This window comes from Nothoprocta perdicaria, unplaced genomic scaffold (assembly GCF_003342845.1).
Source record: "Nothoprocta perdicaria isolate Ctin4 unplaced genomic scaffold, notPer1 scaffold_105, whole genome shotgun sequence".
Classification (NCBI taxonomy): domain Eukaryota; kingdom Metazoa; phylum Chordata; class Aves; order Tinamiformes; family Tinamidae; genus Nothoprocta; species Nothoprocta perdicaria.
Genome location: NW_020454150.1, coordinates 1609480 through 1625465, shown reverse-complemented (window position 1 = coordinate 1625465; position 15986 = coordinate 1609480). Strand labels below are relative to the sequence as shown.

General features: G+C 37.8%; 1 protein-coding gene across 1 annotated transcript in view; it reads left to right on the top strand.

The window, feature by feature from the left end:
* The window catches only part of ADK (adenosine kinase), a 231582-nt gene that overhangs the window by 10787 nt on the left and 204809 nt on the right, over nucleotides 1-15986 (top strand). The window contains exon 2 of the mRNA XM_026044165.1: nucleotides 2931-2984. Coding sequence (XP_025899950.1) covers nucleotides 2931-2984 — 54 coding nt within the window. The remainder of the gene's footprint in view (nucleotides 1-2930; nucleotides 2985-15986) is intronic.

Below are 15986 nucleotides of genomic sequence, written 5' to 3'. Positions count from 1 at the left end.
AGAATGACCACACACATATGTGCATATGTTCATAGCTGTCAAGGGTGCTTTACTGTCTCCATTTATTGCTGAAATAGTTTTTTTATTCCTTTTTGTTTCCTCGCTGCTTATGGTAACAATTAATGCAGTAATATCCTTTAATCTCTAGCTCCTTGTTCCTTTGCAAGTACTCCTGAAACTATTCATGAAAATAGCACATGAGTGTGTATCTGTGTATGATTTTGTGCACCTTGTTCTCAGTAGAGAAGACCTCAATATTGGCTGTTACAACCCAAGCAGCAGTTGCTGATTTTCAGTTTGCTGATTTTCAGTTTGATTTCTGTGCGGTTGGCTGAATTGTGTGTAGCTAAGTGCTTAGATTGGTGGGCATTTTGAAAGTGAGTTTTGAAGAGGTAAATTCTACTGTCTCTTTTAAAACCTGTTTGCTCATCACCAGGCTTGTTTATTTTGGGCCTCAAGCTGGCTGAATTTTACCAGCTTTTCAGGAAACTCTGGTTCTTGGAGCAGATCAGAACTTGATATTCATGTGGGAGTTTTACACATACAGAACATACTTAGTGTAGGCTGTGTGTTTTGTTTTTAATTTGGTTAAGGCCGTGTTAAATTGGCTATTATCTGAAGGAGACAATATCTTAGAGCTATTTGTTCCATCAAGAACCTAATTACAAAAACACCGACTGCAATGCAAGCATGTTAGTCTCCTAGTCTCTGTTATTAAGAGGTGAAAAATGAAAAAGCAAAGGGCTGTAGCAGCACCATTTCAGGAGAGTGTTTCAAGTGCGTTGCACAAGCCAGGCCTGAGACTGCAGATTCTAATATGCGTGCAAAATCAAAAGCAAACATTAAAACTAGTTTATACATTTCTGTAAAGCTTGCATTTGAGGTGGTAATCTCACGTATGAGTGCGAACACCYGAGTGTCCTGAGACACACCCGAGTGTCCTGAGAAGGTTGGGGAGAACCATAATGATCTTGGGAGAGCTGCGGCTTTGGGCAGGCCGGCGGTCTGTGAGGCGGCAGAGGGGCTGGTGGCAGCGCCGCGCTCGGGACACCAGGGCTCCCCACCTGGGAGAGCAGGTTGGCTGCCTGCGCAGGGCATTGCCCCTGACATTTACCCCTTCTGGAACGGCCCGCAGTCTGTTCGGCCACTTGCCTGCCCGCCTGCTAGGGAGCCTGGCACGTYGGCGTGCCTTTCCCATGTCCTGCACTGGAAATAGCTTCTTGAGCAGTGGTGAAGTACAACATTTCAAACTGTATCTGGCCCAAATGGGCATGCACTGGATAGCACAAGTGAAAAGTCATTTCACTCTAGGATGTGTTGAAATTTCCTAGGGCGGGGGGAAAAAAATAAGTTGTTGTCTCTTCAGCTGCCTTGCCCACTTGTCTATAGCATGATTGAATTTCTTATCGCGAGTTTAGTGATATGTGGGTAACTGTAGAATATGTTATACCAAATATGCAATATGTTGTTACAGTTGCTAAGACAGTTTCAGATGTCTTAATTTATTTTAAAATTTTCGATTGTATGTCATTACCCCATCTTTTTTTTTTTTTTTTTTTTGCCTTTTTTTTGCTTTTAGATCTGGGGAAAGAAATTTTTTGTTCCCATTCTAATGCTCATCAGTTAGAAAAAGCCAACTGGTGTGCATCAATCTTGCCCACGGAACACATGTTGGGCAATACTATGTAAGAGCAGTTCAGTATGTTAGCTACGCATTTAAATGTGCTAAATACTTCAGCAACTGCCTGTGAAATACAATATGCACTCTATCTTAATGTAGAAAGTACTAATAAAAAAGTCAACTCTTCAAGTATCTTCCTTTGAGGTAATTTTCTTGGCAAGTTGATGTCAAAGCTATCTCGTCTTTAGGGGGTAAGGAAGAGTATTTGATAAATTCAAGGTGCTTTTTTCAGGCTGCAACAGGGGAGGAAATAGAAAAGATTAGGTCAAGTTTGGCTCACAGAAGGAGTCCTTCTGCAAACCTCAGAAGTAGCAACCGGCTCCCTCCATCCCCACCCCATGTTCTTGCTTTCCAGTTGCCTTTGGAAAGGCATGCAGTGCATGCGGTCGTGTTCTCGGTGAAGAATCGTTGTTCTGGTCCATATAGTGAAGATATTTTTTTAATGGGCAAAATTATCTCCTTTACATAATGGATAGTAGATTAGCAGGGCATGTCTGTCCATGATTTTTATTATATGAGAGATTACAAGTTGCATAAAAAGAATGAATGTCTTTTGATTTCCTGCTGGCTTTGCTCTTTTTTTTTTCTCTTGACACATAACCAGTTGCTGTCAATAAAGTACTTATTAAGACTAATGGAGGTAATTAGTGAGGTGTAGTAGCTTTATGAAGAGACTAGTATGAGTCCCGACGTTCACTGAAGGAAACATTGATCTGGAAATAAGGGTAAGATTAGTGGAGCAGGTGAAAATTGTGAATTTGAGGTGATAAAATGGTAAGCATGGAAGGCATCTGGGCAGTTAAACCAAGTGATCCTTGTTACTGAACACTGTGGTGAAGTAAAGGGGGGTACATGAAGGGTCAGATGCAAGCGAAGGCTTTAACATACRTGGGGTGAAGGAGAATGTAGATGGATGCTGCTGCATCCTCGTAAGAAGCACCTCTATGGTGCATTTAGCAGTCAAGTGGATAAATATATGGAATTCAGCATGATACTATRGTGAAAAACATGTCGGTCCCTAACTTGATTGTAGTTAATTAGTGACCAGTATGTTTTCTCAGAGGGGTAATTTACTGTTCTTTAATTGCCTGCAGAAAGGAATCAAAATAGAGGGCAAAGTGATAAATGCAGTGTTCTTATTTTAAAGTGTGGATTGAGCATAAAATTGCCAATTTAATACCATAAGCCTACTTTTTTATGGGTCTGTTCTAGAGGGAATAACCATGTTTTGTGATTTATTTTTCCCAAGGTATGGGCTGAAGCCAAATGACCAAATCTTGGCGGAGGAGAAACACAAAGAATTGTAAGCTCTTCTATATTTTTGCTGATATATATGCATGTTAGATGTATTTACTTTTCTTGTTCATACTTAAGCTATGTATCTCTTCTTATTAAAGGGCTGGAGCAGAAGGTTTGTATATTTAGAAACATAATTTGAGCTCTTTAGTATTATGTGCTATGAAGTTATTGCATAACTTGTCTGGGAATGAGTTGTTACTTAAAAAAAGACAAATGAATTTCAAAGAATAAAAGCCTCATTTCTGTTCATTTTTTAAAGGTGTGCTGTTAACTGCAGTTGATACATTTGCAATTTAAATGCCTGCATATTCATTTTTAATTGATGCTTTGTKTGTTAAAATGGTTACCCTAATGCTTGCTGCTTGCCTGCAGTAAGTCTAAGCCTAAGGGATTCTTTTTCAATCTATCAGAAATTGAAAGGAGGACTTTTTTCCAGGTMAAGTATTTGTTTGTTATTTACACTTATGATGTCATAGGCATCTTTAACCATTGCAAGTTCTAGTCACACTACCAATGCCCTCTTAATTACACGAAAATCTTGTCTGTTTTGCAAAGTCTGATTGTGTAGCCTGAAAGTTCCCATCGTGGAAGCGGGGTGGAGGAGGGTGGAAATCTACTGTGTATGTGTTTGATTGTTGAATGKCTTTTCTTTTGTTTTGCAATAGAAATAGCCACAGGTATGCCTMAATGTTGGATTACCTTAAATGTTAAAGTCTTTAATTTTTTGTTCCTTCATTAAAGAGATGCCTATATCAAGTAAGCTTGAATTTACAGTATATTCTAATTCTGAAAGCAAAATATTAGAAATATGGTGAGGTACTTGGCAAACCACTGAAAACTTTCTAAGAGACCTTCAGCAAATCAATATGACATTATTTTCTTTTAGAGCAACCTGCATGTTCAGGCAGGATAACTTTTACTTATTATTTTAACTCATTAGTTACTAAACAACAGCATTAAAATTGAAACCAAAATACTGTATGCCCAAGTATGTTGATAAATATTTTAAAAAGGGTAAGTATTAGTACCAGTCAATATTATCAAGATATGAAGGAGAGAACTTTGATTACTGTATCTACTTGGTTATTCTCTTAATTTATGTTATAACTCTCAGTTATAGTCGCTTTTAAWACAGTAAGTGCAACTTTTAGTTACTGACTTTGTGAATTGTATATGTGTTATGAAAGTGGGGGARACTTCCTTGAGCTTGGTCTATTTTCGATCTTAACTCATTTGTTCRCTCAATCACTGGTATTAAAGAGGAGAAAAACATTCACTGATTAGTTTTTGTTTTTATAAGCGTTATTTATAGCTTTGTATAAACATATACAAAGACTAAAATTGGCGCATTCCTGCTCATTTGAATACATAAGAGTAGAGGTTATGTRAAGTCACTATTAGAATATATTTCATTTTAGGATATAGTTGAGAAAAATCTCTTGCAATTGAGAATTTTCATAATGTGAAATAATTGCCTATGTCATTGCTGTTCATTTTAATTCTTGCACATTATTACTGCTGGCTGAAGAGTTATACCCAGTGCATGAAGTCTCATTCACTTACCCTTTTCCATATACTGTCTGAAAAACATTCTATTTCAGGGTCCTCTTTACCATCCCTCAAATCTGTATTATGTAATTCCTTTAAAAAAAAAAAAAAAAAAAAAAAGATAATTTATATGAAAGATTGTAGAAAGTGTTTTACTTGTCAGCCATTACATAATTGTGTTGATTTGCTATCTTTTCCATAATAACTAGTGGAATAGTTATGTAACAGTTTCTAAGAAAGATATAGATGTTTAGGACTGCTTTCATATTTTGCTCTTTTAAGATGAAGTTATTGGGGGATATGGTTCCTTCTGTGTGTATTTGCATGCTTAAATRTAACAGTACACACCTTTCTATTTTTAAGCTTTTAGGATTTTTTCAAGCTTTTTAGTTGTCTGTTTCTGTTATTACAATACCAGATGCTTGTCTTATTTTGAATTATTTCATAGCAACCAAAAAAAATGTTAAGCAGTATACTTATATCCACATGCAAAATGAAGCAACTGTTTGAGACAAATTAATATCTACAGCTGCCATGTTTTTCTTGGTTAAAGGTCTGGATATTTCTCAGGAAGGTCATAGATTTCAAACTGCAAAAAACAATTCTGATAAAGAAGATTTAATTTTCTTSAAAACAGAAGTGTGTGCTAAAAGTCTTAGTGATCCAGCTGCTTGCAAAACAAAATTACAGTGTTTTTTTTTTTTTTTTCTTTGAGAATGGAAAAGACACATCCGTTATGTTTGTACATCGTGGTAATGTACCATGTACCAATTAAAAGTGCTAGCCCTAGCTAAAGACATTTTAAAAAATATACAGATCTGACGTGCTGTGTACACAAGTTTTATGTAGTACACACTGATTCAACCTGATGTTTTCATGTGAGGTACTTAAGATGATGTAGTTTAAACATTAAAATACTCCCTGATCTTTCTATTTTAAGTGTGTTGCACGTTGATTATTTAATTGCCTATTAATTGCTGACATGTTTATGACAGCTGTTGCTTAAGTTAAGAGCTTAAATTAAGAAAAGGGTTGAAATTAAGAAAATTTAGTAAAAATAAAMTGCTCTACAGGAGTTGGCTGCAACAAAACCTTTCTCTGGCTTTTCATTGTTGCCAGTACAGTAGCTCTGAAAATGATCTGTACTCAGGCGGTTCAAATGAAAGGATTGGAACGTGCTTTGCTCTTGACCTTGGCATCCTGAATGTCACTGAATACTTGGCAGGGAGAAGCTCTCATAGGTCAGTGTCACACTGTCTCCAGAGAGACCTTTGGAGCTTTTCTGATGTGCTGTGCCCTGTGTGAGCTGTCCTAGTGATACAGTGCAGAGCAGGTTAAACAGAGTGGTGAACTTCTGAGAACTTTCTGTCTCTCTAGCTAAATTATTTCATTTAAGTTCCAGGTAAGTTGTTAGAGACGTGACTATGCTTTGTAATATTTAGATGAACTTTCATRTTCAAATGAAACAGCAGTCCTTGTGAATGGTGGATCAGCCCATCAGATTAATTGTCTGCAGATCTGTGTTTCAGTTCAGTGTCCTTATAATAAGCTGTTCTTGTGATTGTGTGGATAATATATTCTGCAGTTGAAAATGAGGTTTTACAGAGAAGTTATTTATCTGATGTGTATCTGAATGTATTTCTTACAGTGCCAAAATCCTTCTGTATGAAATATTTTGTCTTCCAGTTTTTGAAATATTTGCAACTTTAAATTGACTTGCCTAGCAAGGCTGACTTATTTGTCATTTTTCATCTAACAATTCTAAGGTGGTTTTCAGGCTATCAGAGGCCTTTAATTTTCTTAGCAATTTTCACTTTTTGATATTCTTCATAAAAATGTTGGGTTTGTTCAGTAATGGATGCAAAAAATAATTAGGCAAGCTACTCACTGACTTGGCTTCATGCTGCTGACCTAGAATCTTAGCTATGTAGTGAGGCAAGAGCCGCCGAGAGAGCTGGGGTTGCCTTACAGGCATGGCATCATGCTGGAATTCTATTTTGAGAGCTAAAGCGCGAAAGATCACTATTTTCCTTCTGCTTCCTAGTCACTTGCAATGCAGCAGCCTTCTGATATTCTGTCTCTTTAGCAGTATGTACTTTTTTTGTTTATTTTTGCCTCAGAAAGGAAATCGGTAGCAACAAAGTTACAAGTTGGTGACTATACGCGCTTGTCTGGAAATATCTGTCCTGAGGGCACCTGAGGTGGAGGTCACTGTCCTGCAGCTCAGGCAAGGAGGAGGAAATGTGAAGTTTTCTTAGAATGCTTCATTATAAAATTAACAAACATCATCACTGTCGATTAAACTAAGCATGAAAACTTTGCAATGATCCAGATGAGCAGTCATATTTGTTCTTACTGGTTCAACTGTGGTGTTGGTAATTTCTAGCAGGGAATATCAAAATACAACAAAAATAATAAAGACRAGGTGAACAGTGATGTCTTCAGTTTGCACAGATTTTTTTTGCAAGGTAAATATGCATTGGGCCTGGAGACTTTTAAGAGGAGAGGAAAAACAAACAGCAACAACAACAAACAAACCCAACAAACCTCCATCCTCAAAGGTTGCTGTAGAAAACTGTAGCTAGTAAAGTTGATGGGGGCCTTAAGTTGACATGTACTTCCCATCTGAGAACGGGAGAGGAAAAAAAAAAAAGGTTAAGAGCAATGAAATTAATTCCCTTGATTATTTGTATGTGCTTTGTCTTACAGAAGTTGCACCTATTTATAGTTCTTAGAGTTGGTCAGAATGACTTTAAGGTCATATCGACTTAGTCTTTTAAGTGTGTGTGTGCATGTGGTGTTACCAGTGTGATCTTCCAACTAGAGCTCCAGTTGGGAATTTTTTGAGGAGAATAAATTAAGGCCAACTGCAGCAAGTGATGAGAAATGACCTGGGTGAGCTTGTCTTGAAGTAAAACAGGAACACTTTGTTTACCCACTCCCTGATATGACTAGACCTACAGAAGTTTGGTTGCTGGTCGTAGAGTTTTATAAATTGTTGTGGGKTTTTTTTTGTTTGTTTTGTTTTTAAAGATTGGAAATGGCCTGTGATTAATGCTGCTGGGATCAACTTGRCTACGGTGTTTTTGTGCCACTAGAGGGTGTAGTTAATCTTCAATAATATTTAGAAAATCCTTATATATAGCTTATTTAGAGGAATTGGTGTCCTGTTGGTATATAGTCTACTTAAATATAGCTTTTTATTACCCCTCCTCCCCCTCCTGCCCCCCCCCAAAAAAAGGAGGGTGGCAATAATAGTCATTAAAAAATTTAGAGGTAATAAAAACTGAAATATCTATTTTTCAGTACACTAAAAAATAATTTGAAATGATCAGCCTCTTAAATTGCTAGCTTCCCTCACAGCAAATATAAATTCTGTTTTATGTTGATTATTCTATGGCATGTTGTTGAGAACTTAAAAGGACAGTAAACATTATTTAAGTGTTTGGAACCTCTGTGGATTAAGAATCTGGACAGTGTTCTGCAGATATCTGAAATTCAGGTAAATGTTATAAGAGATCAATGATTGGAAAGTATTTGGTACTAATCTGGAATGCTTGTCATTGATCTTATTTCTTGAGTTGTTGGCTCCCTCTATAGAAACCATTTAAAATTGCAGTTTGATTTCTCTGGAATCTTTCTTTTCTATAGTATGTATTACAGCTTGACTTATATATACAAATAAAGGTGATTTATGGCTAGCTACAAAATTTCTATATATTCACCCGTTTTCTTGCTCTCTCTGTTCTTTCCCCCCACCCTTGCTATGAATTCTGTGGAATCTTCTGAATGCAGCACCAAAGCAAATTAGTGTGTGTTCAAGTCATCTTATGCCTTTTTTTTTCCCCCCACATAGAATTCTGCATGAGCTTTTCAAAAACTAAGGATCTAAATTATGGCATAAACTCTCCTTTGTTTTTTATTTTTTTTCCCCCTATCATGGAGGTCTTTTTATTTACTTAATTTTAAAGTGAAAATTTTCAAGTGTTGTTAGAACATATTATTTCATTTTTTGCATCTTGCTRTAGATTGTATGAAGTATCTTGGCTACTTGGACAGAGTGGAAGATATATTGTACCAATATCTTGTTTGGTTTGTGTATCAACATGATCTGGTGATTAAGCCACCTGCCTCTTTTGCCCTAATTTTGTGTGTATACATAGTGTATGCAGTATATTTAAATCAAGACTTTTCTTTGAGCTTTGTAGAAAGCTGAGGTGCAGCACTTGTTAAGTAGCTCCTGTAAGTCGATGATGATTCAGTCTTAGATGACGCTGGTGATTTGATATGACAGAGAATAAAATTCCTGTTAAGAGCTAYGGCTGGCAGAGGAGACCAAGGCTGAAGTCCTCTGGGGACTTGACTGTGCAGCGTAAGCTGCTTATCTGAGGCTGATGTGCACGGCGGTGCCTTCATGGTAGCAGTAAGAGCAAGTTTGGAGYGCAAAAAGGATGGATGTGAAAACCAAGGGAAAATTCCAAGTATTTCTCTATGTAATATAAAATTTATATACACAGGGGAGGCAAAAGATCTGCATGTAAAAGATCTAGAAACACCTGTTAGAGGTTAGAAACTTAATTTGCTCAAATCAAATTACAGAAGCTTCCTACTGTTAGCTTTCCTCTGTGATGTTCTTACGGATTAATTTTTACTCTTGTACCTTTAAAAGACATTTTTCAAGCAGCTGTGTGGTCTCTTTGCTTCACTGCTACAATATTGTAAATGACAGCAGAGATACCAAATTCATGCTTCATCCAAATGATTTTGGAGTATTCCAAATTGTAAATCAGTTTCAAATTGGGAGCTACTAGGAGCCCTGACAGTAGTGGTTAGGGAGTTGAGCTGGGCTTTGCATGGCTATTTTTTACACTCTGAATGCTTCTGTCYCTAAGTGTGTTAGGGAGTAAACGGCTGGATGGATGTCGTTTTGGCTGGCTGCTTTTTATATAGTGAGCCTTCTGATCACAACAATTGTTACCTAATRTGTATTAAGCATATATATGTATGTATTAACTATATAGGTGTACATATAGCTCATGGCTAAGGCTTCACAAACAGCCAGTAAAGTTCCTTGTCCCCTGGGGCTGGTGAGGGGTGACAACCCAGCAAAGGACATAAAATTAGTGCTGGCTTTGTCACGAGGTGGCACTTTGTGTAGGAGCCAGTTTTGTGGTTGTTAACTGGAGATTGTAGGGTTGTTGGTGTTTTGAGGTTTTTTTTTTTTTTAAGAGTTTAAACTGGTTAAACTTTAAAGTATTTCCCAGTAAACAATCATATTTTTCTTTGAAACCTTCTGCACTTGAGAGCACAAACTTCACTGCTTCTATCTAGATAAACTAACTGTGATGGAAGGAAGGAATATGTATTCTCTTTCRTGTTAAGTACACTAGTGTGTATGTTGCTTAAGGCTGAACTTTACAGGTACCCCTGAGTACAGCAAAAATTGTCTTTCATAACACATTTTTTTTGGTGTTCAGATTCTCCAAGGATAAGTAATGTGTTAGGGAACTAAAATCGTTAAACCTAGAAAAATAGTGTAATCATCTTTCCTCTCTAAACACAGGTAGGTTTTATTTATTTATTTCTTGTTAGTGGCATAATCGGGTTGAGGTTTCTGATATGATTATCTAAGAGCTGGCCAATGCAAAGTAAGGAATGGTATAGATGTGTGTTTCGTTTAGAGCTAGTTATCATAAAATTCATGACTTTTGTCTATGTTCATCTTTTTGATAGGCCTGATGGCAACTTTAAATTTTCAGCATGTTAGCACTTTAATGAAAAAAAATCTACTGTTATACAAGATACACTATAACTGAATCCTGAAAAGGAAAATCATTCATTTAGGACTTGATTTTTTTTAAAATAGCTTTGAGTTTTCATGAACTCTTGCTGTTTAAACAAACTAAAACTTCCTGATGGCACCTATGTGTTTGTGTGTGTTTACAATGAATAAAAAATGTAATTTGTGTTTTCGTCATTATTCTGTAAGATATATCACCATGCTAGRATGCCTGTATTTTTCCTAAATATGGTCTTAATTGGATAAGGAGATACTTGATGGCATAGTACTGTTCTCAAAATTGGTGTGCTGTTCAGTGAAAAATGTGACGTATATTTCTCTCCTGGTAGGATTTCAATTTTCTCATTTAACTTTCTTTGCRGTGAGACCGTTCTGAAGTGAATTGCCACTTGAGAAATTCAGCTGGTGTCCTGCTTATTATGCCACTGTAAGAAAGGCATCCTCTGTTTCCAAAGCTGCTATATTCCTCTCATCACTAATTTAGCTTCAAAAATAGYCTCATTTACAGATGTAAGCTCTTCAAATAAAAGAAATATAATAAGCTACATGGTTTATGAACAACTGGAAGGATGGATAGGTCTTTATCTCCTATTCAGTTGTTTCTGGGTTAAGCTTAACCCCGAGAGTACCAATTATGGCTCAGTATAGCACAGTCTGCTATTTTAAAGGAGATGATCATCTATCAGAAAATTAAATGGCCGGTGTGAAAATAATGTAGTAGCTCTCCATTAATTGCCTTCCCTTTCACAGAACCTTAGAAAGGAACCTCAAGAGATCATTTGACTTCATTCCTCCAGTCTGGCTAGAGATGCATCTTTGTCGTTCCTGGCAGTTATTTGCTTAGGCATCTCTAACGGACTTTGAGGGAAATAGTAAGATGTCACGTGCAGACAGGGCAGTTCTCCTGCATAATCTGTACTGGTGTGCAGCTTCCTCCCTACTGAGTTCCCCACACAAACCTCTAAATCAAGGTTTTAATCGGCTGAATAAAGTTCAGTGCTGTTRACTGTTAACTCCACTGAAACAGAGAAGAGATTATTCTCTTTTGAAGTGTTGCATTCTCTTTTTTTATTATCTATTCTTTTCCTTCTTCCTCTCTATAGAGTAGAAAAATGAGTAGCTCACATCCTCTAGACTCCTCAGCTTTACTGCTTTCCCCTGGACCCTCTCCAGTTGTTACAGGAATAGCGTTAAATATGGTGCCCAAAATAGGATATAGTGTTCCAGATGTGGCCTCACCATATGTGATGTGGAAATCCTAAGGCATTAAATAAAAAATCATTCATCTCAAAGCTGACAGTGCAGTGTGCTGAGAGGTGTTATTGGAATCAAATATTCATTTTTAAACTTGTTTTTTTTTTCTATGACATTGGAGATACTGGTTGCTATGACTTGGATTTAAAAATTAGTTTGGCATTAATGTTCATATTTATTAAGAAAAAAGGACTAAAACTTTAAGACTTTTATTCCTCTATTTACGATTTTTTAAAAAAGCTGASTAAATATGCTACTTTAACTCTGATTCAAAAATGATTATTTAGTGTCCTATATTGACTTGGTTTTGCTTCTGAATGAATTCAAGTGAAGAAAGCAGATGCTTGAAACCATGCAGATAATTGGTTTGCTGAAGTTCTTGAGTTATGCTRCAAAAAAAACAACAGTGAAACAATTTTGTGTGTTTAATTTCCCAAAATGTCATCTTTACTGATGACTCAAACTTTTAATGTGGCTGCAGAGAGTTCAAAATTGCTCTTCTGGAATGACTGCTGTTTTCTGTTGTTCTTGGGAGGCTGAGTTGTTCTTATAGGCCTTGTGGTAAATGAGAACCATGAAAGGAAGGTAATTTTTCCAGAATTTTCAATTTTAAAGGTATATATCATCTATTTATTTAGAAGCAAAGAACTATTCTTTTAGTTCTGAAGGTTTTGTGTATCAGCTTTCCTATTACAAGAGACAGTGGTACAAACTTTTCAGATGATTCCTGTTCCATCAAATCTGCTATAAGAACTTAGAGTGGTAGAGAGGCTCTGGGAGGAAATATGGAATAGTGACCTTGAGTAAATTGAAGAGTGAAGAAGGAAGAGTCAAGGAGGAGTTGGATGAAGAGGGTGAACATGGAATGAATAGGAGCAGAGRGAGGGCAGGCTTATGTGCACTTAAGTGCCTCTGGAGGCAAAAATTGTAAATGGCCTGGGTAGCCTGTTGTGTGACGCAAGCATTGAGAGTTAACTACTGTATTAGTSTGATGAAAGAGATGACTGAAAGTTGACTGATTTATTTGATATATGTTGCAACTTCTACTAACTGGTGTAAGTGTATGGATATATGCATTATGGTTATGTGCTTTTACACTTGCTGGGAGATAAACTTGTGTTTTCGTGTAAAGCTGATTTGTTTTCTTACTAATCATGAATAGCCTGCAGATTTGCCAGGAAATAAGTGTTTTTCTGGTCTACATCCTTATATAGCTCAATCAACGTTGTAACTGAGTGCCTCGGACATTTCAACTGATTTGTCCTAGCAGTTTCTCTTAAGATAAGATCCCAATGTTATGAATTTGAGGCCAAAGGAATGCAGGGAATGTAGCTGGGTCAGAAATGCAAGGCAAACTTGCTGCAAAGTCAGAAATTGCATGCCTTGAACATGAAGCCATCTGTTTATTCCAAAACAGGGTTCCTGCCCTAACACTCCACTGACTGTATGATCAGATGACCTTGCTTTACAAGAAGCAGCAACAGCAGCCGACACACACTGCTGCTCCTGTCCCCAGCCAGTGATCACAGATGGAGCGCAGCTGCTCCAAGGGATTCATTCCGTGGTACCTTCTGGTCGCCTCAGCCAGCTGGTGCAGCTGCCAGTGTCTCTGCTGAGCAGCTGAAGCCAATGCACATTATTCAGGCTGGTGCAGGAGCGTGTGGGAGGTGGTGGAGATAAACTCCCTGGTCTGGGTAGGTGTCTTCAGCTTCCTGCCCCAGGGCCTGCAGCCTGGCCTGGCCTTGGCTCCTGAGCAGCTCGGCGAGCTCTGGTTGGGAGGGAAGAAGTGATGGAGCCCTTGAAGTGCAGTACAGGTCATGAGAAGGATATAAGTGTATTAATTCTGTTCACATTTTTTYTKTGTGTGTAGGCCAAACATAACAGTTAATGCACGTTCTCCTCCTGTTCTGCTTGTCTTCAGTTTATGTCRGTAAAGGTGCAGACTGTGTATTTGCCTGTCAAAGGCAGGCAGGCAGAGCCTCTTCCACTACAGTGGAAAAAGTATCTTGGGAAATTCAGTATTAGGACAAGGTGTCAGGTGCTCCAAGTTCAAAGTGAATATTTAAACAGAATATTGAACTAAAATGGTTAACGTCCCTTCAAAGTGTAGTGACAAGATATCCTGTAGTTTTGGTGCAAAGTGGGGTGGGCATGCCATCATTTGCTTCTGAAATCACTTGAATAACTTTTAAAAAGTGGATGATAATATATATTCAGCTAGCATTGAGCAGCGGTAGAACACGTCTGTTTTCAAGACTGACTAAGCCTAACGTTCTCCTCTGCTGGCAGAGTCCGAGGCGGATTGCTGAATTCTAAAAAAGAATCAGGTTGGACTGTATTCCCCAGGCAGCTATGGGAATTTCTTGAGGCAGCAGACTTTCTTAAAACTTACTGGTGTGTGAACATCCCACTTCACAGTGAAAAGAAAATCAGGCCATCRTAGTTGTCCAAATGCATGTGTGAATGGTTGGTACAATTTATAGCAGTGTTTCCTATGTTGGAAAGATGTGCCAGTGCTCAAGGTTAGGCACTGAGCTACTAAACAGCATGCCTCAATTCATTTGCTGTCTTCTGTATCCTGAGAAAAGTGCCCTGAAAATATCCTTAAAACTAGGTCTTTCTTTCATGGTTTATTGTTTATTAGAAATTATACTTACAAAGTACATTTTGTAATTTGTGGCACATTGCTTATAGCAGTGGCGTTTGGCTACAGTCTTTCTCCCACCTGCCCTCTCACTGTCTCTACCTTCTCCCCTCCAAACCCATGACCTCCTGTTCATTCAGCTCTTTCACAGGTACAGCTGCTTACTACAAGTAGAGGTCATCACTCTGGTACCCCCAAATCCTCTTTTTTATGAGGAAATAAGTTAACTGAGTAGAACATAACTGAAAGATATGAGTTAAAAATGAAAAAAAGAAGTAAGGGAGAGCAGAAGATAAGCCAAAAATTTATGCAGAGGACAGATTAAAGTAATATTGAAAAGACTCTAAATCGGTCCTGCTAATAAACAGAACAAAGTTGAGACTCCTAGAGAAAAAGCATTTTCAGCATGCTGGAACTGTATTGGCATGAGAACAAATTGGTATTACAGACTTCATAAAGGTTAGAAGTAGTAGAAAACCATGATTGATACTTGGAGTTTGATATTTGCACAGTTGCTTTTAAATGCAGTTGCTTTTTCAGCCTCCTTGCTAGCACCATCTTTCCCACCCAGGTCACCGTTTCTCAGCTGCCTTCCCTCCATCACAGGTGGAACCTGGTTTGCATGATTCACTCCAGCGAGATTCCAGAAGGAAGCAATGAACTTCTTGAAAGGAAAGTTATTGCCACTGGATGGTGCTGTTGTTATGTTACTTGCCTTAGGTTCTCAGCTCATGTGGATGACACRAAGTCCCTACCTCAGTCTTCCCCAAAGATGTTGTAAAGATCTGCTGCAAGCAAATCCTGTGTATACAGGTCCTAGCACTGATGGAGGAGGAGTGGCAAGGGTTGGGCAGGGATAAACCCATCTGGAATGGTCTGTATTTGAGCTTTGCAGATGAATGGTTAATACAAGTCAGGGGCAAGCCTGCTGCTTTATACTGCAGTAGTTTTTCTGGAAGGTGATCTCCTTAAGGAAAGGGATATGTGAGCCAACCAACCTCTGTGAGATCTGCATATTCATAAAATGTCTAATTATCCAGAAAGAGATGCTGAGTTACTGAAATTGTCACTTGGAATGCTTTCCTAACAAGGGGACTGTCTTTTAAAGCAGCAGGGGTTACATAGTTAGCTACCTACTCCATTACAAAAAAARAAAAAAGTTTTGACTGTTTTATGCAAATATGCTGTATTACCTCGTACAAATGAGAAGGTAAATCTGCCTTTGAAAGCCCTTCATATTTTTGATGTGGGGAGGGAAAGGGGGTTAATTCTCCATTTATAAATTTGCATTTCAAGAAGTAACTACTTGAAAAGGTGTGCTGCCTTTTTAAGGCTGTGGTTTGATAGGATAGAGGTGTGAGAGGTGAAATGGCTTTAGAAATTTTTGAAGTTCATCTTTAGATTATACTGTGAACAAGTGGAAATGTATTCCAGTGCTCACATTAGCAGGCTTAATAATGATTTGCTTTTTGTTATGCTTGCTCTTTCTTCCTCTTCTCTTTTTTCAGATATTGTGATCAATCTAGAACATGTGCAGGTGGGTGGTCGTTTTCTTTTTTTTGAGGGGAGTTTTTTTGGTTTTTTTTCTTTTTTTGGTGCCTGGCTGCCTTGGCCAGACCTGTGTGGTATCTACTGAGTGTTAACTAGGATGCAGGAGACTCCAAAGGAACAAATCCTCGATCCTTCGTCCCTAGCCAAACAGATTGTAGGATGAAGGTGATGGGACTATGGGAGCATGATGGAAAACTAAGGCTATTAGT